A 24,491-nucleotide genomic window follows, 5' to 3' on the forward strand; every position below is an offset into this window, starting at 1 on the left:
TCTTTGGAAAACGAGCCGGGAGCAGCAGCTCATTTGCATTTAAAGGGACACACACAAAAACGGCGTGTTTTTGCTCAGACCCAAATAGGGGCAAATTTGACAAGCTATAATAAATGATCTGTGGGGGATTTTGAGCTGAAACTTCACAGACACATTCTGGGGACACCAGAGACTTCTATATCTTATAAAAGTGGCATTATAGGTCCCCTTTAAAGATCCTTTAAAATATCCTTAATATGTTTATTTACATTAAGCCGGGAATAATCATTAACTTTAACATTAAAATAATTATTTTTAAAAATATACAAATTGCATGCACAGATATTAATTTGACCGTTTTTGAATTACAATTAAAGGGATAATCCACACAAAAATGAAAATTCTGTCATTTACACATTTACTCATTTACTGACCCCTCATGTCATTGCAAACCTGCATGACTTATTTTGCTCTGTGGAACATGAAAGATATTTTGAAGAATGTTGGTGACTAAACAGTTTCGGTTTGGACAAAACATGAGTTCTGGAGGCATAGAAAGAGAGGCAAAGTTTTGAACAACATGAGGATGAGAAAATAATGACAGAATTTTCATTTTTGGGTGAACTTTCCCTTTAAGTAATTTGTAATTAGTTGTTAGCAGTGCCATTTTAGCCAGAACAGAATTGAACTGAATCGGTCTAATGGTCGTAAATTACATTGTATTGAATTGATGAGGTGAGGTAGATTCCTAGCATCTCTTACTTTGATTGTAATTGATCTGGCCACTTATGTCTATAAACAGATGTGTTAGACATCTCAGTAATGGTCCCTCTTAGGTGAAAATGAAAACTGAGCTGGGCTCTTTAGCTCACTGGTGGCTCTCAAGCGTATGGTCCAGCTGCGAGCAGTAGGGCAGTAGATCGAATGTTCCATCACTCTCCGGCCCTCTGCGTCTTCACACCCCTGCAGGGGCACATCTGTGTCTACAGAGGCACATCTGTGTCTGCACAGGCCTTCAGTAGAGATGCTATGCTCACGGCCTGTCCTGCAAAAACATCGACTGCAGCAAGCTTTTCTTTTCATTGCTGTAAGCATTCGGAATGCAAATGAAGATCTTTTTGATGAGATCTGAGAGCTTTCTGTCCCTCCATAGACAGCTACACAACTAAAAGTTTGATGCTTCAAAAAGTTAAAAGTTAAAACTAATCCATATGAATTAAATGGTTTAGTCCAGATTTTCTGAAGAGGCTTGATCACTTTATATGATGAACAGATTTAATTTAGGCTTTTATTCACGTATAAACATTGATCAGCGAACATAAATAGAAGCTCAACCGAACCTGATTCACGCACTAGAACAAGCCTCTTGCGGAAGCTTCATTTTTAGGTAACTTACCCTTTAACTTGTTAAATTAGTCTAATTAACTATATAAAAATAATACTAATAAAATTGTGCATAATGTGCATTTGGGGTTTTTATAGACAGTCATCACACAGAATGACAATTAGTTGCCGAACTAATGAGTTTCACATCAGGGGCTTTAGCGGTCCCTTAGGGGTGTTTGTTTGGATCCGGTTTGATCCTACATTTGTGTGTTGGTTCTTGTTCCAAACTACACAGGCTTTATTTTGGATTTCAGAGGACAACAGCACCCTGCCTAACCCTTAATTCCTGCTTTATGAGCTAACTAAAACAAGCTGATAGCTTGTGCATGGCATTCAGAGAGAAAAGAGAACAAGCTAGTCATCTTCTTTTAGGAGTCTCTCAGCAGTTTGCTTATGACATTGTACTCGACCTTTCTCAGCCTTGTTCTTTCCCACTTCGTCCCCTCTCCTCACCCTACAGCTGCTGTTCTGATGTGGAATTAGCTGTCAAGTCACACATTTCATTGATTATTTTATTTTGTTGATTCTGTGCTTTGTTGGTGTATCGCAATAAATCTGGGCAGGAAAAGATCAAAGGGAGAACAAAAGAACCTGGCGGGTATTAAAAATAAAAGACTCTGAGATTAAATGCAGTCTCTCCCTCTCTGTCTTTCTGTCTTCCTCTGTCCTCGTCACATTCTATTTCTCATTGCCCTGTAGCCTCGTCCACTCTCCCAAACACCCTGAAACTCTTTTCACATCAACCTTGAGACAGCTGAGAGTTTTCTTGTTTGCTCATTGATGGCTTGGGAATTGGTTTCAAGTGTCCCTGAAGCTTCCAGACGCTCCTCTGTCTGTAACTAGTCTGCTTGTCAAGCCTTACAAGCAAAGCGGTTCATTTCAAGGCAAAGATTTTTATACCTTGGGCATTTAATTAACCCCAAAAACTTCAGGAAAATGCTCAAACATTTATTCTTGGGACTTTTTTTAAAATATTGTTTTCAAATAGCAACATTTACATTTCCACGTTTTAAAATTAATCAGACATTATCACTAGATTCGAGAGAGTATGTTTTAGCACATACAGTATGTACCATTTCAATTGATTTATCTCTTTATTGATCAAAATTATAGTGTTGCATTCTGCCTCACTACCCTTAAAATAACTTGTCCTCAGACCTCAATATGTCCTTTATTTATAAATCTGAATAAAAAAATATAAAAATATAAATATAATATAAATAACAACCTTGGTATGGCAGCTCTGTCACGCAATTAGTAGCTTGCAACAATAGAAATATGTCATGCACAAAATATATTCTGACTGTGGTGCCAGTTCAATAGATTGAGCTGAAGATCATTTGAAACCATCCTGTAGTCTCAGTTTATTAACTCATTGAAGCGTATGATAAATATTTGACACATTATTTTTGTATCTGAGTGTGACACATATTGAGTGATAGGCAAGGAAAAACACGCTTTTTGTGAAAAACTCAAGCAGCAGGAGATCACACCCAAACAGACGAAAACTTCTCAACAGATTAATCCAGCATGTATTTCTTTCTTTCTTTCTTTCTTTCTTTCTTTCTTTCTTTCTTTCTTTCTTTCTTTCTTTCTTTAACTTGGGTTGTACGTGTATACCAGCAGCCTCACAGTAATTGCATTAACATGATGTGGCTTAATCTTTTAAGAATTTAATATGGCATATTCTTGCTGAAAGCCTTTAATCTGTTTTGGAATCTCTCAAGGCAAATGCACATAATGATCACAGCCAACATTATCTCATTATGTTATCTTGATTCCCCTGAGGGCAGATTTTTTTTTTTTATATATACATATATGTGTATGACCTGCCGTTTAGTTGAAAGAATAATATTATTGTATCCCTTTATTTATTCTTTTTTTTTTTTTTTCTTTAGACTCAACAGCTGCAACTAATACTAATAATACTTCTAATAATACTAATAACTACTACTACTACTACTACTACTACTACTACTAATAATAATAATACAAATATTATTATTATTATTATTAGTTTTCTCTACTGTGAAAAGTGTGGTACCCCACAGATTAACATTAAAATAGCTTACAGGATTAGAATGGGGCCATTTTATAAAGATATAGTTAAAAACAGTTACAGTGACTTGAAAAAATATGATGGTTTTAAATTCTGATTGGATGATTAAAAGCTGCAGTAAAATGACTATAAAGACACACATCTGAGTGCAAGTTCTATATTAATGCTAATACATTCTATGGCAACCGCAAACAACCTACAGTTAGAATAATATATATTACTGGCTACATTATTTCGGGGTCTTTTAAAGGATTAGTTTACTTCAGAATTAAAATTTCCTGATCATTTACTCACCCCCATGTCATCCAAGATGTTTATGTCTTTCTTTCCTCAGTCAAAGAAAATTAGGTTTTTGAGGAAAACATTCCAGGATTTTTCTCCATAGTGGACTTCAACAGTTACCATTGGGTTGAAGGTCCAAATTGCGGTTTCAATGCAGCTTCAAAGGGCTCTACAAGATCCCAGATGAGGAATAAGGGTCTTGTCTAGCGAAACAATTGGTCATTTTCAAAAAAAAAAAAAAATATATATATATATATATACTTTTTAACCACAAATGCTCGTCTTGCACTAGCTCTACGATGCACCAAACATTACGTAATCACGTTGAAAAGGTCACGTGAGACGTAGGCGAAGTTTTTTTTGTTTGGTTGTTTGTTTTTTTTTTAAATAACTGATCGTTTTGCTAGATTATTATTCCTCGGCTGGGATCGTACAGAGCCCTTTGAATCTGCACTGAAACTGCAATTTGGACCTTCAACCCATTGGTAACTGTTGAAGTCCATTACATGGAGAAAAATCCTGGAATGTTTTCCTCAAAAACGTTAATTTCTTTTCGACTGAAGAAAGAAAGACATAACCATCTTGGATGGCATGGGGGTGAGTAAATGATCAAGAAATTTTAATTCTGAAGTGAACTAATCCTTTAAGGCACAACCTTTCAAGTTGTACCTCAAAAAACACTTTGTTCATGGTAAATCATTGTAGCCGCAATGGGTGGCTGAGACATCTAATGAAAGAGCTTACTCTGGAACCGGGGCACTATATCCAAAAATAAAAGACTCAGTGGCCAGTCTGAGCTCTAAAGGCCATCAGGGGGTCAGTTGGCACTTAATAGCACTCATGATATGCCGATTAAACTTACAGTTTGGACAGCTGTGTCACCTCTTCTGACACCAGCCTGCTAAGCTCTGCCTAATTGCAGATGTCATTCCCTGTATCTCAGGCTGTTGTTTTATCCCTCCGTAGGAATGATTCTTTTAATTATTAAATATTTGGTACAGTATTGCGTGGCTAAGTGGCTGCGATTTGGGGCGCTTTTGCCCTTGGGTTCAATTACGGTACTACATTGCTGAGCACAGGGTATTTAATACTTTGTCAAATCCAGCCTTATACAGCATTTTACACAGCGCCTCAAGACTCTAAAACATTCAGACATTTCTCATACTTTTTTTTTCAGAGGTTAAAATGACACTTTATGTAATGAGTAGCGAGCTTGTGTTGTAATGGGAAACACTGAAGGTCTCATAAATTAGAGATACGTTTTGGAGCTCTCTGGTTTGATTAGTAAACACAACCCAAGCCATTATACAAGTGTAATGGAGTGCCAAATGCAGACAGATGTTTCGATAAAGTTGTCACGACAAATTTATAAACTGTTAACCAGATGCCACCATTGGGACCCCAACTTGGAACGTTATCAAACTACAAAAAATATACTCACCCTCTTAGCACTCCCCAAGGCTTTAGATCTGCTTCCTTCGGGTCTTCAAACATGTTAGCGGTGAAGCCTTTTGCAGCGTATGTGATGGTGTTAATATCAAGGGCTTATGTCAGGTGGTTTATGAGAGGCAAAATGGCTCCCCTTGGGGTCAGATCTATTTCTGCTGCCCAATTAAAAGGTGTTGAGTGGCTGTGTGGCGCAGGTGGCTCACATGGGGCAGGGCGTTTGACACCGAGGGCCCTGTTCTTGCTTAGCTGTTAACTCTATGTCCCAACATTAATGGGGGCCCTAATGATGTGCTATGCATCCTGGGAACAAGTATTCTGCGAAAACTCACTGGACACCCACTGCTGAGCATAAACCCTCTCAATTAACACCCTGCCCTTCTGAGACCACCGATGATAGCATACCACCTACGGTGCCAGCACGCCCCACGCAGGATCTGATGTCACGGGGACAGGTAGGAGGCTCTGAATCAGACAGTCTGCTTGATGTGATCCTCACACGTTCAGCCAAGGCGAAGCGGCAGTTTCCGCTCAGTATCTACAGTGTTGGGAGACGTTATTTTTACAGTAAGGTGTTAAGCTATTGCGCAACTACTTGTAAAAATAACCAGTCTTGTTACATCTTGACATTTTATACTGATCATGCGTCTAGTTACTTTTTTCGTTACCTTTTTCACCACTAGTTTAGAATGTGCTAGTGTGTTCTTTTAATTTAAACACATTAAAAAAATAACATCCATTCGAAAGTTTGGGGTCAGTAAAATGAGTTTTTTTTTTAATAAATTAATGTTTTAATTCAGCATGGATGCATTAAATTAATTAAAAGTGACAGTAAAGACATATGTTTTGTTACAAAAGATGTCTATTTCAAATAAATGCTGTTCTATTCATCAAAGAATCCTGAATTTTTTTTTTTTATCTTGGTTTCCACAAAAATATTAAGCTGCACAACCATTTTCAACATTGATAACAACAAGAAATGTTTCTTGAGCACCAAATCAGCATATCAGTAATGATGCTGAGAATTCAGCTTTGCAATCACAAGAATAAATTACATTTTAAAATAGGAAACAGTTATTTTTTAAGTCTGTAAAATGAAAGTAATGGTAAGAAAGAGTAATATATGTACCTATAGACAGTCATCATACCTTGTGAAAATCGTTACCTTTTGTCACATTACACTCTGGAAATAAAATAACATTTTAAAACATTCTGGAGGATTATTAAAAATTAATTAGTAAAGTGATCAGCCCCTTAGAGTACACCATTATAAACTTGGTCAGGTGCAACCAATCAACTTCCAGATCAAACACCAGACTAATTGCCTCACCTGACATCAGTTGTAGTGGTTTTGATTAAAACCAGCTGTTTCTTAAAGATTCCACTGTCAGTAGTGCATGGTACTGCAAAGAATTCACCATGGTTGGGAATGTGCTTTCAAAAGGCCTCTGGGATAAAGTTGTAGAAAGACACAAGTTAGAAGAATGCTACAAAAACATTTTGAAGGCTTTAGCTATCCCTCTGAGTACTGTTCAGAGCATCAAGAAGTGGAGAGCGTATGGCACTACCAACACATTGCCTAGATCAGGTCGTCCGTCCAAACTGGATGACCGAGCCAGGAGGACATTGATCACAGAAGCTACCAACAGGCCAAAGGCAACTTTGAAGGACTTACACGGCTTTATGGCTGGGACTGGTCGGTCTGTGCATGCGACAACTATCTCACAAGCTTTACACAAAGCTGGCCTGTATGGCAGGGTGGCAAGAAAGAAGCCTTTCCTGATTTGCAGTCTCATTTGTGCTATGCAAAAACACCTAGAAGATTCTGATGGCATCTGGTAAAAGGTGCTATGGTCTAATGAGACCAAAACTGACCTTTTTGGATTGAACTCCAAGCGCTATGTTTGCTGAAACTCAAACACAGCACAGGGGTTGTTTCTTGTTCAGGATAATGGATGCTGCAAAGTACATCCAAATTCTTGAGGAATACCTGCGTCCCTCTGCTAGACAGCTGAAGATGGGCAGGTCATTCACCTTCCAACATGACAATGATCCTAAACATACCGCCAAAAGAACAACGCAATGGCTTAAGGATAGGAAGGTGAATGTCCTTGAGTGGCCAAGTCAGAAGAGAGCAGTCCATTGCTGCTCACCACGGAATTTGACTGAACTTGAGCAATTTTGCAAGGAAGAATGGGCAAATATTCCCCAATCTAGGTGTGCAAAGCTAGTACAGACATATCCAAAAAGATTAATGGCTGTAATTAGAGCAAAAGGTGACTCTACAATGTATTAAATCAGGGGACTGATGACTTTTCCAACCCTGTTATACTAGTTTTTCCAGATTTTTTTTATTATTAATTTACAGAACTGTAAATAAATTTCTAAATAAAGCAGGAAACGTTTTTTTTTTTTTTTGGAATGGGTTTTGATTTCGGGCTGTACGACAAATAAAGTAACTATTTCGAAGGGGTATGATGATTTTCTATAAGCACTGTATATATAAATTAAAAACTTGGGTATGAATTATGTTTGTAATTCAAAAAATTAACTTAACATGTGTTACTTGTGCTGCGTTACCCTCAACATTGTGTAACTGCGGCAGTAGCTGATTTCCCATGGAATGCAGTGTGCCGTCAGTCAATTATGGGAAATCTGTATCTCTGTCAAATGTAGGTGTAGTAGTCACGGGAAAATGATGGAGAACCCAACTGCGTCTCCATAGCAATATAATTATAGAGCACTGCATTAACAAGTTGCATGGAGAGCACAAATACAGTGAGTGTTGAATAAGAGGTAAATCTGAACGGGTGCTGATCGACTGAAGGTGTCGTGTTTTTGTGTGTGTGCGTGAGCTGAGAAAGCGAGTGGATCTGGGTGTAGATATCAAGAGGGATGCAGAGCCAGCTGTGTCATTTCATTAATGGCACCACAATCTCACGATCCACCTCATAGCACACCTTGCCTAGAACACAGCAGGCTGACCTTGATTTATGTCCTTTCTCTGCACTCCTCCTTTTCTTCATATAATTTTTTTATCCTCATATTCTCTGTATTAGCCCTGAGGTTCCATCTCTTCTCACTCCTCATCTTGCAGTTTCTACTGTGCATTCCACAAAAAACAAACAAACAAACAAGCACAAAAAATGCAATTTACAGCATATGCAGTAGCTGAAATATTTGGACACCTAATCCACACTTTAAAAAGTATGAATATCTGAATTCACTTTACTTTACTTCACTTCTTTTTTTTTTTTTTTAATGACATTTAGTAAAGTTGGTGTCATCTAACCAACATCTTTTTGTGAAATTTGTTATTTAAATAAATATAAAAAATGTCACTTGGTTTGATATTCTAACACAGTGACAATTATTCATTTTAAAATGTATCTAAAGTGTCCAAAAAACTTCTTGAATTGACTGTACGTCATTTCTCCTACACATTTTAGGTAGGTGTGACAACTTAAAAATAGTGTACTCCATGCGTAAGTCTTCCCAAAGTTTCTTTTAAAAGAGTTAAAGTTTGAATTGGTCAAGTGGTAGATTTAAATAAGAATCAGTCAGCGCTCACCTACTCTCGCAGGTCCCCGCAGAGCTCCATTTCTTCAGTGCATGCCTTCAGTAACAATAATAACCATCAGCCCACAGAACATGAACAAACATGCAGCACAAAGACGCTCTCTGGAGCATGTCAATTACCCGCCATCATCAGTAGTGTGGTGTGGGGGGTTATAGAGAGACCGCAGAGAGGCATGCCGATCTGGACGCAGAAATCACATCCTTCTCCCTGCTAAAACGGAGGTCTTTTTATATTACTCAAATGGCCAATCAGCCCCCTCTCTCAGGAAAGTCATGCTTCTTTCATGGGTTTGATGAAGCATAATGACCAGAGGACAATTTCCACTCTTGGGGCCCAAAATGGAATTTGAGTTAGTCCTCTGAGGTGTGTAAGGCCCATAAATTACCTCAGTGTGTGTTCGGCACCTGTAAAAGGCTTTAATGCCAAAAAACATAAGCCGTGACATACCTCCAGCCAGGACACAAGCACTGTACGTCAGATTAGAGTCTCTAAAAGCCCATGTTTAAAATCCAATGCAACTCCCCTATAGTCTCCAGAATCACTAAAAGTTGAAGTTTTGAACTTAAAATTACACTTTTACATGTTGGAATAATTTGGCACCAGCTTCTAAAGTGGAATGGGAAATGAGGTGAAAGATGTTGGTAGGGTTACAGAAAGTAATTTCTGAGAAGTTATGGATGAATGGATAGATAGATAGATATATAGATACAAAGATAGATCCGTTACTTTAGATCAGTAGACAGGTATTTTAATATCACCATCCACAACTGCAAACGGCTTCATAATCAGCTGTACGTATGTGAAGTACACACACACACACACACACACACACACACACACACAGTTAATGACAGTGATAAAGTATCACTTTTTTTCTCTCCAATGATCTGCCTATTACCTTCTCTACCAGCTTTTATTTAATTTATTTGCATTTACATTTACATTTATTTATAGATTCACTAAAGTAGCTTAAAATGCACATACAGTAATATGTTGATGTAAGAGGGTGAATGTTATGCTCCATATATACAGATAAAGCTGGAATAGCCAGCATCTAAGAGCTTACAATTATGATAATCTGTTAACATACTGTATACATTAGACATGAAAAAAAAAGTATTTTAACAGTTTAAAATGAATACATATGTATTGAGATTTTTATTTTTATTTATTTATTTTAAGAATTTTTATTTCTGATCTCAGACTTTTTAGACCCTACTTTTATATTTTGTGATTTCTGCCAAATTGGATGCTGAACTCTGTTTCTTAGCATGCATCACGCAATGAAAAACTCATTGCTGACTGTTTTAATTATTCATTGCATTATTTACACTGGTGTTTTCATGTTTGTTTTGAATCATGTGCAGTGAGGTGATCATTTAGAGTGCAGCTCTTCTTCTGGTGTGATTTGAAGTGCCAATATCAATGTGTTCCATATATACACTACTGTTTTTGTTTTTCGGAAAGAATTTAATACTTTTATTCAGCAAGGATGCATTAAATCGATCAAAATGTGTCAGTAAAGACATTTGATGTTACATTTAATATGTTATATTTCAAATAAATATATTTCTTCTAATATTTATCACTTTTATGATTTATCCATCATAAAAGTAATCCATACGGCTTAAGGGAATAAATAAATTCCATATGAAGCGAATCAATGGGGTTTTTTTAAAAGAAAAATATCCATATTTAAAACTTTATAAACTACAGTCACTGGCTTTCTGGCAACAGCCATACACATGTTCACAAGAGAGTCAAGTTCCGGCGGAAGGATGACCTCTGACCCGAGTTTCATTGTGTTTTGATTTAGTTTTCGTTATTTTCCTTGTTCCTGTTTGCCTGAGTTCTCATTCTATGTTAGTTGCCATGGTTTCTGATTTGTGCCATGGTTTCTGATTTGTGGATTTATGATACTGTTTTTGTTTAATTCTCCATCATCGCTACTACAGTCTGACAATTTTAAGCAGTGCAACTGTTTTTAAAATTGATAATAATAAGAAATGTTTCTTGAGCCACAAATCAGCATATTAGAATAAATGAAGACTGGAGTAATGGCTGATGGAAATTCCTATTTGCCATCACATTACATCTTAAAATGAAATTGAAAACAGTTATTTTAAATAATATTTCACAGTATTATTTTTTAAGTATTTTTGGTCAAATAAATTCCTTGGTGAGCATGAGAGACTTCTTTCAAAAACATTAAAAAATCTTACAATATCTCATAATTTAGAATGATATTAAGTGGAAAAATCTTAACATCTCATTTTACAGGGTACAAAACACCATTCAAAAAAAGAAACAAACAAACTACTGTTGCGGGTTTGTGCATAGGTTGCAGTGTATTTGTACAAAAATGTACTTTTTTGTCTAGTGGGTTGCAGAGATTTTTTAATCAGCCTACTCAATTAAGGCATTTGCATTCATGCATTTGCCTTCTTACACAGCTCATAAAAATGACCTGTCAACATTATCTTCAGATGGTGCCAAAATGTTGCTGGTAAATAACAGTTCATTATAAAAACTGTGATTTTTAGACAACTATGGAACCAGGACAAATTGTTTTACTCCCTCAGGCTATTGTATTTGATAGCTGCAGGAAGCAGTTTAGTAACGTCAGCAAATGCGTGACATGTAAGAATTGAGTTCTACTATTTGAGGACCACTGTCAGGAAAAGAGTGAGCACAGGAAATAGAAAGCCGAAGGTTAAGAGAATATGGAGCGTGGTGGCTCTTACTGCAGTTACTGGCAGGAGAAGTGGGAATGAAGAAAGAGGCATGATCCATGATTGTAGGAGCTTATGAGAGACAAAGACAAGAGTAAAGTCCAGATGATCAGAGGTAATGAAAAGTGTGTAATTTAGTCAATAACCCACAAGAGAATAAGGGCAGAATCTCTTGTTGTAAAAGGAACTGCATCCACCACACGCACGCACGCACGCGCACACACACACACACACACACACACACACACACACACACACACACACACACACATTAAAAGAGCATATTGATGTTAGAAGACATTTTGATGATATTATAAGGTCTTGAGGATGGTGGGTTTGTTTTTGCGGCCTCTCGCTGTGAAAGACCACCTCCTTTGGGAGTTGTGATTTCGACAAGCTTTGAGTGTGTTTTTGGGATCGGTCCCCACTCTGGGAATGATTCCCAGTTTGAGAAAAAGATGCCTGTTCTTTTGGTTTACTATGGTATTTTTCCATCTGGCTGTACTAGAAATTTGTAAACATAAAAAGGGAGCAAGATGGTCTGTTTTTTCACAGTCTGCAGATTTCCAACAAACATTATGCGAGTACGTGTCTTCATGCATATGGCACTGCCTCTAAGCTGGACAACAGAAAGAAAATATGACTGGAATCTTCTTCAAAAGTATCATATAATTATAAAATACTTTCAAATAATTATGGTCTTTCTCTCTTTCTCTTCCCTCCCTCCCGTTCCTTCCCTCCCTCACTTCTTCCTTCCTTTTAACTAAATAGGCATTCACACCTGCTGATGATGAATGTGTCTGTATATTAGCACATTTGTTTTATTATTTAGATGAGTTAATAAACATTTATTAGCACCATATCAACACATATTATTCCTCATTAAAATATGCATTGGCCCTAAAAAAGTTCTGACACCTAAGTTACACATAAAATATGTGAATGTCATATAATTTAAAACCAAACAAACATTTTATTTATTTATTTATTTATTTATTTATTTATTTGGTTGGAAAGGAGCCCCAACTAAGTATTGAGTGCTGTACATGCTCATACTTTTCATGTTCATACTTATCAGTTGGCCAAGATTTCTAAAAATCCTTTCTTTGTATTGGTCTTAAGTAATATTCTAATTTTCTGAGATACTGAATTTGGGATTTTCCTTAGTTGTCAGTTATAATCATCAAAATTAAAAGAAATAAACATTTGAAATATATCAGTCTGTGTGTAATGAATGAATATAATATACAAGTTTCACTTTTTGAATGGAATTAGTGAAATAAATCAACTTTTTGATGATATTCTAATTATACGACCAGCACCTGTACATTGCGAAAAGACCGACAAGCATACAGCAGCCTGCTGGAGAAATTGTGTAGTGATCATGTTCTCCAACAGAGGGGGCTGTGCAACTACACTTGGTCGCGCGCGCGCCGCTACTTCATGAAGAACGTAATCTGGATCTGGACCAGAGCAAAGCGCGAGTATCGTCAAATATCAAAATAAATGTCGTTATCGGTTTCAAGGTAGTAACATACTAACTATTCATGTTAAATTAAAGTAATACTGTTTGTATGTTTTATAACAGGGCCTCAACAGGGTGCGGGATTGTTTTGCACAATTTTAAACAACCACAAAAGTTCCGCAGTCACAACGCAGCAATTTCCGCACACACGTCTTAACTACGTGGTGAAGGTACACTCAGATATGAATAAATAAAAAATAAAATAAAATAATACAGGTACTTTGTGCTTAAAATGAGTCTAAAATGCAAAATAATAGTTAAAAATAGTTAAAAGTTAAAACAGTTGTAATTTCTGTATACACTAGCTAAAAATAGCTTGTGAAAATTAAAATATTAAATTCAATAATGTTAAAAAATATTTGTTAAATGCCGTTTTATATTTATCTTCTTATATTTGTTGTTTTATTTTTGTAATGTAATGTGCTTTTGTAAAGTCATACTAGTGTTATAATGGGCATATTGTTTTGAACTGCTTTTACAGTGGTTACTATTAATCGTGTAAATTTTTTTTGGTGAATTGTATTAAAACCAGAGCAAAAATCCTAATAATAAAACTATATCATAATTATTAATGTAATAATAGCCTATAAGGAACCCACAACAATTAAAAACAAAAACATTCAAAAATGTATTGTCCCCGTTTTTTAATAAATAGATTATAACAAATGAGATTTTGGTGATATTTTGACCACTCAAATAGGAAATGTCCCCAGTTTGCATTTCAGAAATCTGGTCACCTAAATATATAAATACATTTATATTAAATATAAAAAAAAAAAATACACAACGAAAATAATACAATAAACTATATTTATATATAGTGCGCATCGAGGGCGCGTATCGACCGCAAAGGGGGCGCTCGCGAGCACCCTTCTGAAACCTAAAATGACAACGGACACGCGCAAGACCGAAAGTGCATATGTAGTGTGCTATTTGGGACAGGACCAAGGAGTCGTATGCTCTCCAAACGCTCTCGCGGTACTTTGATGTCATACGCCGATCGGTCTGCACATCTCGAATAAATAAGAAAAATAATGTTTTCATATAGAAGCGCAGGTACGCATATGTCACTCGGAGATCGCGCTGCCCACACACAGAAACATTTAGGAGCACAGAAACTTGTTATCAGCGCTGCCCCGCAACCGTTATTAAAATAGCTTCGCTACTGAATCGCTACATTACATTTCTCAGCAAGGAGGGGTAACATCGCTGGGTTTGAAGTAATTAAACTCACAGCCTCGCTGTTCATAAGAGACCCTGAACAGACGCAGGTAATTTACAAACATCTCTCTCTCTCTCTCTCTCTCTCTCTCTCTCTCTCTCTCTCTCGATAATACATTCACATAAATGCTAATGATATCACTCATTCATCAAAATAAATGTAATATTACACACTATTTTACCTCAGTGTCTGATTCGTAGCAGACAGAATGCTAAATCTAACGAGCCTTATCTGACTAAAATAACCGCCATTTTACCCTTCCGGTGAAAACATCAGTAACGGCTTCAAGTTATCAATGCTGGCAAATGCCAATGGAATAAGCGGGAAAATCCACGGATAGTTGTGCATTAAACGATTTGAATGAAATATGGAAAAATGAGATTTTTTTTTTTTTTTTATCATGCTGCATGTCATTGACACATGCGATCTCATCTGCGTACTCACTAATGCCGCACACACACATATACCTTAAGTACTCAGAACACAACCTAGGAATAACATTTTAGTTGTTTTCCATCAAAAATGTCATTGTTATATACAAACCTTTTTAATCTTTTTTTTTGTACATTTGAAAAGCACAGCAGTGTACAGTGTTTGTGAGGTGATGCAAGATATGTTCACAAAGATGGAAGTACATACTGAAAACCTGATGTTATTTAGATGTAATAAATGTTGTAGGTTAGATGCGGATTAGTTGGGTATTAAGCTAAAGGTTGCATTTTGTGATATTGTTGCCCTCACAGAGTACATGGATCTTTCCCCGTTCCTGAGCTACTTCATGTCAGGTACAGTACAGTCTGACTAGACTGATAGGAGTACTAGTTGTGTTTTGTAGCATTACTAGTAGCATAGGGATATTCAGTGTTATTGTCTAGCTGTGTAGTAATATTAGTAGTTGTGTCTCCAGTTCTCACAACCTAAATGTAATTTTAAAGAAATAATTACCTTTGCACTACTATAATCAAAAGGTTTTTTTTTTTTTTTTTGCTTTATGTCCACCCACCACATAGTCAGGAATAAAGCAACTCTATCAAGGGCTCTTGATTTTAGCAATATCGATCCCAACCGCTGTGAAAATTCCTGCCTTAAAGAGTGTTAATGAATGAAATTGCTTCTTCATTTTCAGCTTATTGGAGGGCATGCATTGACTCTTTTAATTACTGGAGAGAAGAAATTGGTTGCGCATGCCTTATCCTTTAATTGTTTTTCCCACAGCCTGTCCTTAATTGGGACTCCCTTGTGTTTATCGATTCACTTTGATGTGCTTTAATTTGGATGACGTGCATTATATATATTAGTTAGCAGAGGGTTCTGTCCAGCTTTCTGTGAATGTGGTGTGTCAAGGCTGTGTATGTGCATGAGTGCAGTCACACTCATCAAAGTAGGAGGTGTGATGCTGTGAGGGAAATTTCACAGCAGGTAAAAAGAGCTGCAGGATAAAATAGGCCCCTTAGCCCTGCAACACACATGAGCTGCCATCTGAGCTGACGTTCACTGATTTAAGTAGTTAAACCTCAGGCACCTGCTGCCCCCCGTTTGCTTTGTGAAGTCCATCTTAATAGAGTTTGAATGTTCAGTTTAGTTCTATTCAGTATATGTATAAAGTTCCAAAGCAGTTTTCAATTGTGCCTTAAAACCACCATAGTGGAGGAGTCAAAACGGAGGAAGCACATTTAAATGTATAAATTGTTATATTTATGGGTCAATGACGTGATGGGTAATTTTTTTGTCCAAAGGCCTTAATACAAAAACAAAGATATGATCAAGTCATGCGGACAATATCATGTGACAGGATGTGACATCATTCAGACACCTGCAAAGGACCACATGGTCGTGAAGCAAAGTGACTAACTCTCTCGTAACTATTTGAAAAATTCATGTTTTCACTTGCTCATACGCATCTCCTGAAACATCAGGTCATTCGGTACAACTGCTATAAAACATGGAAAATGTTGTAATATTTTACAGTGTAGAGAAGACAGGACAATCATATGGAAAGATGGGGGAATGGCACAGTACATGATCAGTGACCAATTTCGAGCAATTTTTCTTCCCCAATACTAATTATAACATTATTAAAATGAATGGCTTTAGACTGAAAAGAAGTCTCTTCACAAGGTTGAATATGTTTGTATGAACATAATGTATTCAGTTCACATTGAATTTACATTGATTTTGTTGGCTGTTTTAAATAAAAGTTAAGTTGATACTTCTGTGAGTCTTTGCTTGAGAAAAGCAAGTTTTCTCGCAACTGAACTGAATTAGAAGCGGGATATTGTTTTCAGTGAATGTGTTCTCACAATAGAAGCTAGGAAATCTGTCATTTCTGTCTTTCCACTTCTAAAGTTAATACGAGGATAGTTTACTGTATGAAATACATACTTTTAAAGGTATAATTTTAAAGAGTAAGGGTAACACTTTAGTATGGGGAACAATTCTCACTTTTACCTAGTTGCTTATTAGCTTGCAACTTAGCTTGTACTTATAAAGCACATATTAATGCCTTATTATGCATGACCATATTCTATATCCCTAAATCCTACCCCATACCTAAACTTAAATGCTACAACAACTACCTCACTAACTATTAATGAGCCGTTTATTGAGGCAAAAGTCGTAGTTAATAGTGAATATGTGTTCCCTATACCAAAGTGTTACCAGAGTAAGCAATAAAACATAAGCGTTATTTTGGCCTGGCTATGTAAGTGTTTACTTTCAAAGGTACTCGAATAAACTAATGAATAATTATAATTGAAGTATAATTACTCAGGTGCTGTACAAGTGTTTCACATCTCCTCCTTTCTGTCTAGAACAGAGAGGGGCATCACAATGCCAGAGTTTCAGCAGTTGATACCAGTACCACTGACATTTCTCGATTTGTGATACCACAGTAAAAACTAATGCTAAATAACACTCTTTTTTTGAAAACAGTGAAATATTATAAATTTAAACAAATTAAACTAAAAGTGTGAGGCCTTTCAATATTTCTCAATTAAGAAATGTTTTTTCTTATGCAATTATTCAAGTAAACAGTCAGAAATAAATGGCAAGAGCAATGAGTGGTTTTCTCTTTTTCTTGTCAGTATTGTTGTTTGATTAATATTAATGCTATAATTGTGGTCTGGTATCATAATACATGTTTTGTTTTAGTATTGAGATGCTGTCAAAGTGCTGCATGGTCATGACATCTTGTGTTTCATGTCCTGCTATGTGATGATTTTAAATAATTCATCCTATTAGGGAGCACTTTTGCAGTGTTTTGACTGTGATAGACTAGTTCATTAGTTCCTAGATTTAGTTGCAGTGTCTAGTGTGTGTAAATGTGAAGAAATCAAGCCATCAATGCAGCATCAGTGAATTCTCTCAGGCCACATGCTTCAACAACTAACAGATTGTGCTTTGTTTTTACTACTTTAGGGAACTTTACTTTAGCAGAGCTGGGCATTTGTGAACCGGCACCGCATCAGAACGCATACTGCCCAGAGATCGGCCTCTTGCAGCGCGGTTACTCTCTGAGCGCTGGCTCTGACGCGGACTCCGACCCAGAGGGCCCCATCTCACCGGAGCGAGCCATCCAGCTGTGGGGGGGCCACGGCATCAAGTCCCGCCGCAGTTCTGGCCTCTCTAGCCGGGAGAATTCGGCCCTCACCCTCACCGACTCTGAAAATGAGAACAAGTCTGATGACGAATCAGGTGAGAGACAGTGTCAGAGAGCGAGAAAGAAGTGAGCGAGTTTCGTGTTTATGAGAAACTGAGGGTGTGAGAGAAATCTTTAAGGCTTTTAGAGTGTAAGGTGTGTGAGAACAGATGCCAAAAATGTGCAACATGTGATAAAACATTCACTTTTATTTTCTTTCGACTCATTTAGAGCTGAATGCATTTCAGGTACCTTTTGTGTTGCTCTTACCAGGGTGTTATAGCCTCACTGTGCATCAGTAATCATTCTCCAACGACGCAAACCACAGCTGCTTTTGCTAATCTGCCACTGAAAATGTGTATAAATAGACTGGATTCAACATGACATGTCACACTCAATTAATATAAAAAGACCGTACACCGAAAGAAGTTTTTAAAATGTCAAAGGACGCATGTTCGTCAAGCGAAAACATTGTGGCTTTTCCCCCCCCCCCACGCATCTCTGCACATCTGCTTGCATGGATGTTGTTGTTGATGACTGAATCCTCATCGGTTCCTTCCTAGCTGGAATTCTGCTACATGTTCCTCGATTCCACACTTCCTCGTTAATTTGGTGGCATCCTTAATCTTAGCATAGTTTGTAGAAAATGTCAGAGTAGGTTAATGAAAAGACAAAACCCATCCTAATTAATTGAGTTCTCACCGTATCAAACCTCAAACAGATCCATCAGCTGTGAATTCCTGCATCGCACAAACTCGCTCTGACAATTTATCAAACTACTCTACAGCTATTAAACACATAAAGAAACACCTTGGAAAGCAGTCATCTTCATCTCGCAGGCTGATAATTGCCTCACAGATAATTGCCATGCTAATCTCCCAGACACTGTTTTTTTATGGCACAGAAAAACGCGTAGGCACAGCGTGTGCCAGTCACCAGATCGCATGCCTGTCTGCTTTAACAGCAGTGGACGCGAGCTGGACACCGTCTCTCAGCTCGGCACCGTGGCTCATTCCCACTGAAATCCCAATTAAACATTGCCCAGGCTGTGCCTGATAATCTGTGCAGGATGTGTGAGTCACAGAGGGACCATCTATGGTAAATCGAGTAAAAGACTTTATATAAAGACTTTATAATAAAATACTTTTTTTTTTTTTCTTTGCTTGTAATATGTTGCATATTACAAGCAGCAGATTCCAACAGCAGAAAAAATATATTATAAAGTTTTAATTCTTTTAGGGGACAAAGCACCAATTCACCTATAGACACCTGGGCTTTCTGGGGTCACATGCAAAACATTGTCCTATCCCATTTATACAAAAAATAATTGCTGAATTGGGAATAGCAAACTAATTTTACTTCTGCCAGATATGTATCCAGTATTCCAAATAGCATAATATTTTTATTATTTCTGCTATATAAAGATAATTCAGATATAGTTCAGTATCCTATTCTAAATATTGTTTCTGCCATTTAAAGATAAGAATTCAGTTTGCTGTTCTGAGTAGTATACTAGCATGGTACTCTTACCATTTTTTGTCTTATAAATAAAATAATTTAGTATGCTGTTTTGAATAGCAATCTAGCATACAATATAAATATTTGAAGAAATTAATTCTGTATGCTTTTGACATAATAGCAGGATGCGACTGATACTTCTGTGAATCTTTGCTTGAGAAAACCAAGCTTTCTTGCTGTTGAACTGAATTAGAAGCAGGATATTGCTTTCAGTGAATGTGTTCTCACAAGGAAGAAAGCATATGTTCAAAATAGAAGCAAGTAAATCTGTCATTTCTGTCTTTCCACTTCTAACACGCTTTGAAGCCTCACCCCTATCTTTGCCCCTTATCTTTTTTCTTTCACATTTTTGCGGATGTTGATGCACTTCAATATACTTTTCTCTCTCATCTTCCTCTTTTGCCTTGTTATATGGATGTGTCAGCAGCACCAATCACTTTGAAAGACAGGTGTCACTCACAGAGGGAGAGTGAATAGGGTCAGAAGGAAATTTTCATCCATTATCACCCTCCGTCTGCCTCTTCCAAAAGTCTTTCCCTGATGTAAAAGCAGCTTTCAAAGTCTACCACCCGCTTTGACTAAAAACATCCATTTATGCTTTTGAGATGTTAGGTCTAGACGTGGGCTTACTAGTCAATATCTGATTGGGCACAGAGTCAGAAGTTGTTAGGATAAAAATAGCAGCCGCTCTTCCAGGTTTTTCAGACAAGCAGCTTTTAACAAAGACTGGGCAGTGCTGAAAAATACATTAAAGACAGTAATATTGTGAAATTATAACATTTTTAAATCTAACTCTTTTCTATTTTAAAATGTAATTTATTTATTTTATTCTTGTGAAGCAAAGCTGAAATTTCAGTATTCAGTGTCACATGATCCTTCAGAAATCAAATATGCTCATTTGCTGCTCAAGAAACATTTCTTATTATTACTACCAGTGTTGAAAACAGTTGTACTGCTTAATATTGTCATGAAAATCATGATACATTTTTTTCAGGATTCTTTAATGAATAGAAAGTTAAAAACAATTGCTTTAATTTGAGAAAGGTAAAACTGACTAACTGCTAGTTTGTCAGACAGGTTCCTAATACATAGTCTTAACATAATGCAACTGGTCCCTGATCTTATTAAAACAACCGAACATAATGACTGCGATCTGTGAAATATCATAATTAATGTCAAATCGTTAGTGTCTCTAGATCAATGAAGATCTTGTAGCATGTAGAAGGAGTGTTTCAACAAACACACAAAGCACTTAATTTAAAATAGCTCTTTCCTGGGGTGCTTGAAGAAGTGTCACAGCTGAGCATTTGTTTGTAAACAGTTATGTCATGTATAGAACATTGTTCACCATCATAACAAAAGCTTCATTCATACTGTGACTCACACACACTAGTAGATAGTTTCGAGTCAGCTCTCTTTAAAAAAGTCAATAGTAAATGAAAGGGTGTGATTCCCTCTGAGGCGGATAAAACGAACCCTCATTCGACTCTTTTTGCTTATCGATGTCGTCTTGTCCATGTGATCTTCTCGGAATATTATCCTCTCTCCTTTTTGATGCCAGGTAAGGTGCACAGGGAGCTTGATAATGAGGCCAGGTGATTGTCTTATTAAGCAGCCTGGATGACTGGAAGCCTCTTCGATTTGAGTGACTGATTAATGCCCACATGCTACGGCTCTCAGAGCAAAGAGTCAGTGATCTTTACGTGTCTGGGGTTCCATTACGCTGCATGGGTGCTGTCATTTCCTGCTGCTGTCTCTATAGTATTTCCATTGTGTATTGTTATTCATGCAGGTGTGAAGCGGTGGCCGGCTGTCCAGACGAGTGTGGCTGTCATTTCTGCACTCTGCAGCATGTTTGTTTGCATAAGTATTTGTACTCCAGCCAGATAAGAAATTATCCCATCATTCGGTTGCGGTCCCATGCGAGTTGCGTTTGGCTGCGGTTTGGCGATCAGTGTTTCGCATCACGTTCAGTAAACAAAGCCACATTGGCGCCTCATGCTGCGAGAAGAGTGGGCGGCTTTTGTTTGCTGGATTATTTGTATTCTCCCACACTGATCTGCGTCACTAAGCGTTTAAGAAGCTTTGTTGGGGACTTAGAAAATTGTGTTTTCTTCTTGATGGTTTCTTCGTTTTCTGTTACAAGAGAAAAAAATATATTTAAAGATAATTAAGTTTGAAGCTTAAATGATTCCCTGCTGTGTGTCTGTGTGTCTGTCTGTCAGTGTGGGAAGCCCATGATCATAGACGTGCAGCACATTGCAGGGCTCGACATAATGCTTGTCCGCTTGTCTGGTACAAGTCAATTTTTTGAAGGGGAAAGTGAAAGAGAATTTTGTAGCTTAAAACTTTATTGACAAAAAATAGCTAGGAAGCATCAAAATGCGAGAATGATTCTGATTTTATTACATTCAGTGTAAGCAGTGATTGATAAGGGATAGTGTATTTCTGGTAACAAGGTCATGCTTTTGAGTCTTGCTTCCTGTCTCTTTGTGAGAGAAATCTATTTGAGAATTTCGTTTTCATGGAGAAATCAAAACAAATGAGCATAATAGCACACACAAGAAACTCACAGAAGAAACATATTGAACATTTAGAATTTTTACCCCAGCACGTAACTTAGGCTACGATCAGATCTGAATGGCCCAAAATCACATGAAATGCGATTTTAACAAATCCATTTCGAGCTACATTCATATGTGGTTTGAAATCCTGTTCAAGGTTTAAAATCCCATTCGCGCAGCGATTACACATTGTCATGTTGTAAATAAGACAACATCTGTATTGCAAACCCCTCTATGTTGCGGTTGTTGTTGTTGTTTTTGGCGTATGCCTACCAATGCAACAATATTGCCATAAAAACTGATGCAAATCTTTCGGAAAATGAAACAGCGGCATGGACACACAAATCGGATCTGAACAATTGCAATACAGAATGTGGACGTCAATAATTTTAGATCAGATTTCAAGCTTCAGATGGATACACAAATAATCGTATTTGGACTGACAGTCTGGACGTAGCCTTAGTTACTTGTTACTTGTCCCCCCCCTTTGTAACTTTATTACTCGGACAAGTGAGTGAGCGATTTAATCGAGCCCTGCATTGACTTGTATGCATAACAGATAACTGCTGTTGTGTATCAGAGAGAATTGTGAGACTGACCATAACATATCATTATTACAACAACTGGAATTGTTTTCCTTTTTTTTTTTTTTTTTTAATCAGCTCCACTTACTCTGAATGAATAACCATGAATCATGCTTTGGTTAATGTGAATTTTGCAACAACGTGGGGGCGGGCTCGCATTAAACCAACAAGATTGAACCGAAACGATTGTGCCCCCTTTATGCAAACGTGTAGCGCGAGTGAGATTTGTGCCGAAGATTATAGTATGAATGAGGCTCTCTGCAAATAACTGCAATCAATCCAGTAATGGGAGCATCAGGAGAGGTCTCGTTAATAAGGAAGAAAAGAGCATCAGTAGAAGAAGAGAGAAATCAAAGTTGCATGCTGGGATATTCATGTTTAAGAGGGGGGACTGGAATTATTTGATACTCGCTGAAATGAGTTGACTGCATGTGGGCTAAAGGAACATCGTACAGATGCATGAAGCGGTTTGTGTGATTGCAGGATGTGTTTAATGAATATTGCACTATTTTGCATACGCTGCTATAAAAGGATGCTGATTGGTGGGAGACCTGTGGGATTGTGCCAGAATATATTTCTTGAAATACTGTTTTAACTTTCTTTGAGGTGAACTCAAATCAAGAGTTTCATCACACAACTAATGACCCTCGATGAAACACATCAGCTTTCATAATTATTTCTTACACATCCCGTGTTTTGCTAATGGAAGGGCCACTCCAAGTCAAGTACCAACTACTTATGAACTCCAGTTCACTTTTAATTTTCTTTGCCATTTATAGATGTTTAACCTCTTATCTAACGTTGAATAGAAACAAGAAATCAATAAACAACATTTAGATTTTCATACAGCTGCTGGTTGACAGTGAAGTGGATAAAATCATTTGTGAAGAAGCCTCTCTCTTTTCTGTCAGAACTGTTTAGTGCCGAGGTTGAGTAAAAGCTTTTTATGAATCTCCACAAAGGTTGTATCGACCTCATCCACTAAAGTTGTAAAGGAGGGAAATGTCATAGAGTAATTTGATGGAAAATAAACAAACTCTGACACTTTTAAAATGAATGTGCTGGACAAAAAAAGTTCTGTGCTGTGCTACCACAGTTGTGTTTGATTGCAATACTGTGGTATTTTGAAAATACCTGTATTTTAATAATAATAATAGGGCTGCCCTCGACTAAAGATTTTTCTAGTCGACTAGATGTTGTTCATTTAAGTGATTAGTCCATTAATTATGCATATATATTAATAAACCATATAAATCATAATAATGAGCTTTTAATTGCCTGTATATAATACCATAGCCTAATCAGCGCTCAAACGAAGAAGACCGTCTGAACATTTTAATAATTTATTGATAAACTAGTGTTTTGTATGTTTTCGGCTGCAGAGATGAAGTCGATGATGCTGACTTTTCATCTCCGCAGTAGTGGACACGCCTATATGTAGATTTTATCTGGATTACATAATCTGAGAATATTTGTTTTAGATTTGAATCGGTTCATTTAAAAGCTTTCCATAGATATATTTTTCATGTCAAGTGTATGCTGAGTTTTGGTTCATTTTTGTGACACGCTCAAGTTCACTTAAGACCAAGACGGCAAAAAGCGCATCCTGTTTGTTTTCATTATTTCACAAAAGCACAACGTTTTGTTGTTATTGTGAATTTACAGAAATAAAAGCAAACCATTTACAGTTTTGAATGTTGGATTATTCTTATCTGTATGACCAAAAATGACGGAGATCTGTATGACCTGACAATGATGTCAGCATCACACAAACCTTTTCACGTACCAAATGCCATTGTAGAAATGAATACATTTAATTCCAAGTTATGAAGATGCAGTAAATCATATAGTATTCAGCTAGTAATGTAATCTCAACATGACGGCCACTCCATGTATAAATACTATGTATTATTAATTGGATAAAAAAAAAAAAAAAAAATCAAAAATACTATTAATTTATTTGTGTTTTAAAAATGT

At 36.9% G+C, this 24,491-nt stretch overlaps 1 protein-coding gene across 7 annotated transcripts in view; it reads left to right on the top strand.

Moving 5' to 3' along the window:
• tenm2a (teneurin transmembrane protein 2a) overlaps positions 1-24,491 on the top strand; it is a 298,870-nt gene that overhangs the window by 67,414 nt on the left and 206,965 nt on the right. For all 7 annotated transcript variants that reach the window (XM_051918420.1, XM_051918423.1, XM_051918424.1 and 4 more), the window contains one exon: positions 17,629-17,904. In XM_051918420.1, the coding sequence (XP_051774380.1) occupies positions 17,629-17,904 (276 nt within the window). The remainder of the gene's footprint in view (positions 1-17,628; positions 17,905-24,491) is intronic.

This window comes from Ctenopharyngodon idella, chromosome 14, assembly GCF_019924925.1.
Source record: "Ctenopharyngodon idella isolate HZGC_01 chromosome 14, HZGC01, whole genome shotgun sequence".
NCBI classification, from domain to species: domain Eukaryota; kingdom Metazoa; phylum Chordata; class Actinopteri; order Cypriniformes; family Xenocyprididae; genus Ctenopharyngodon; species Ctenopharyngodon idella.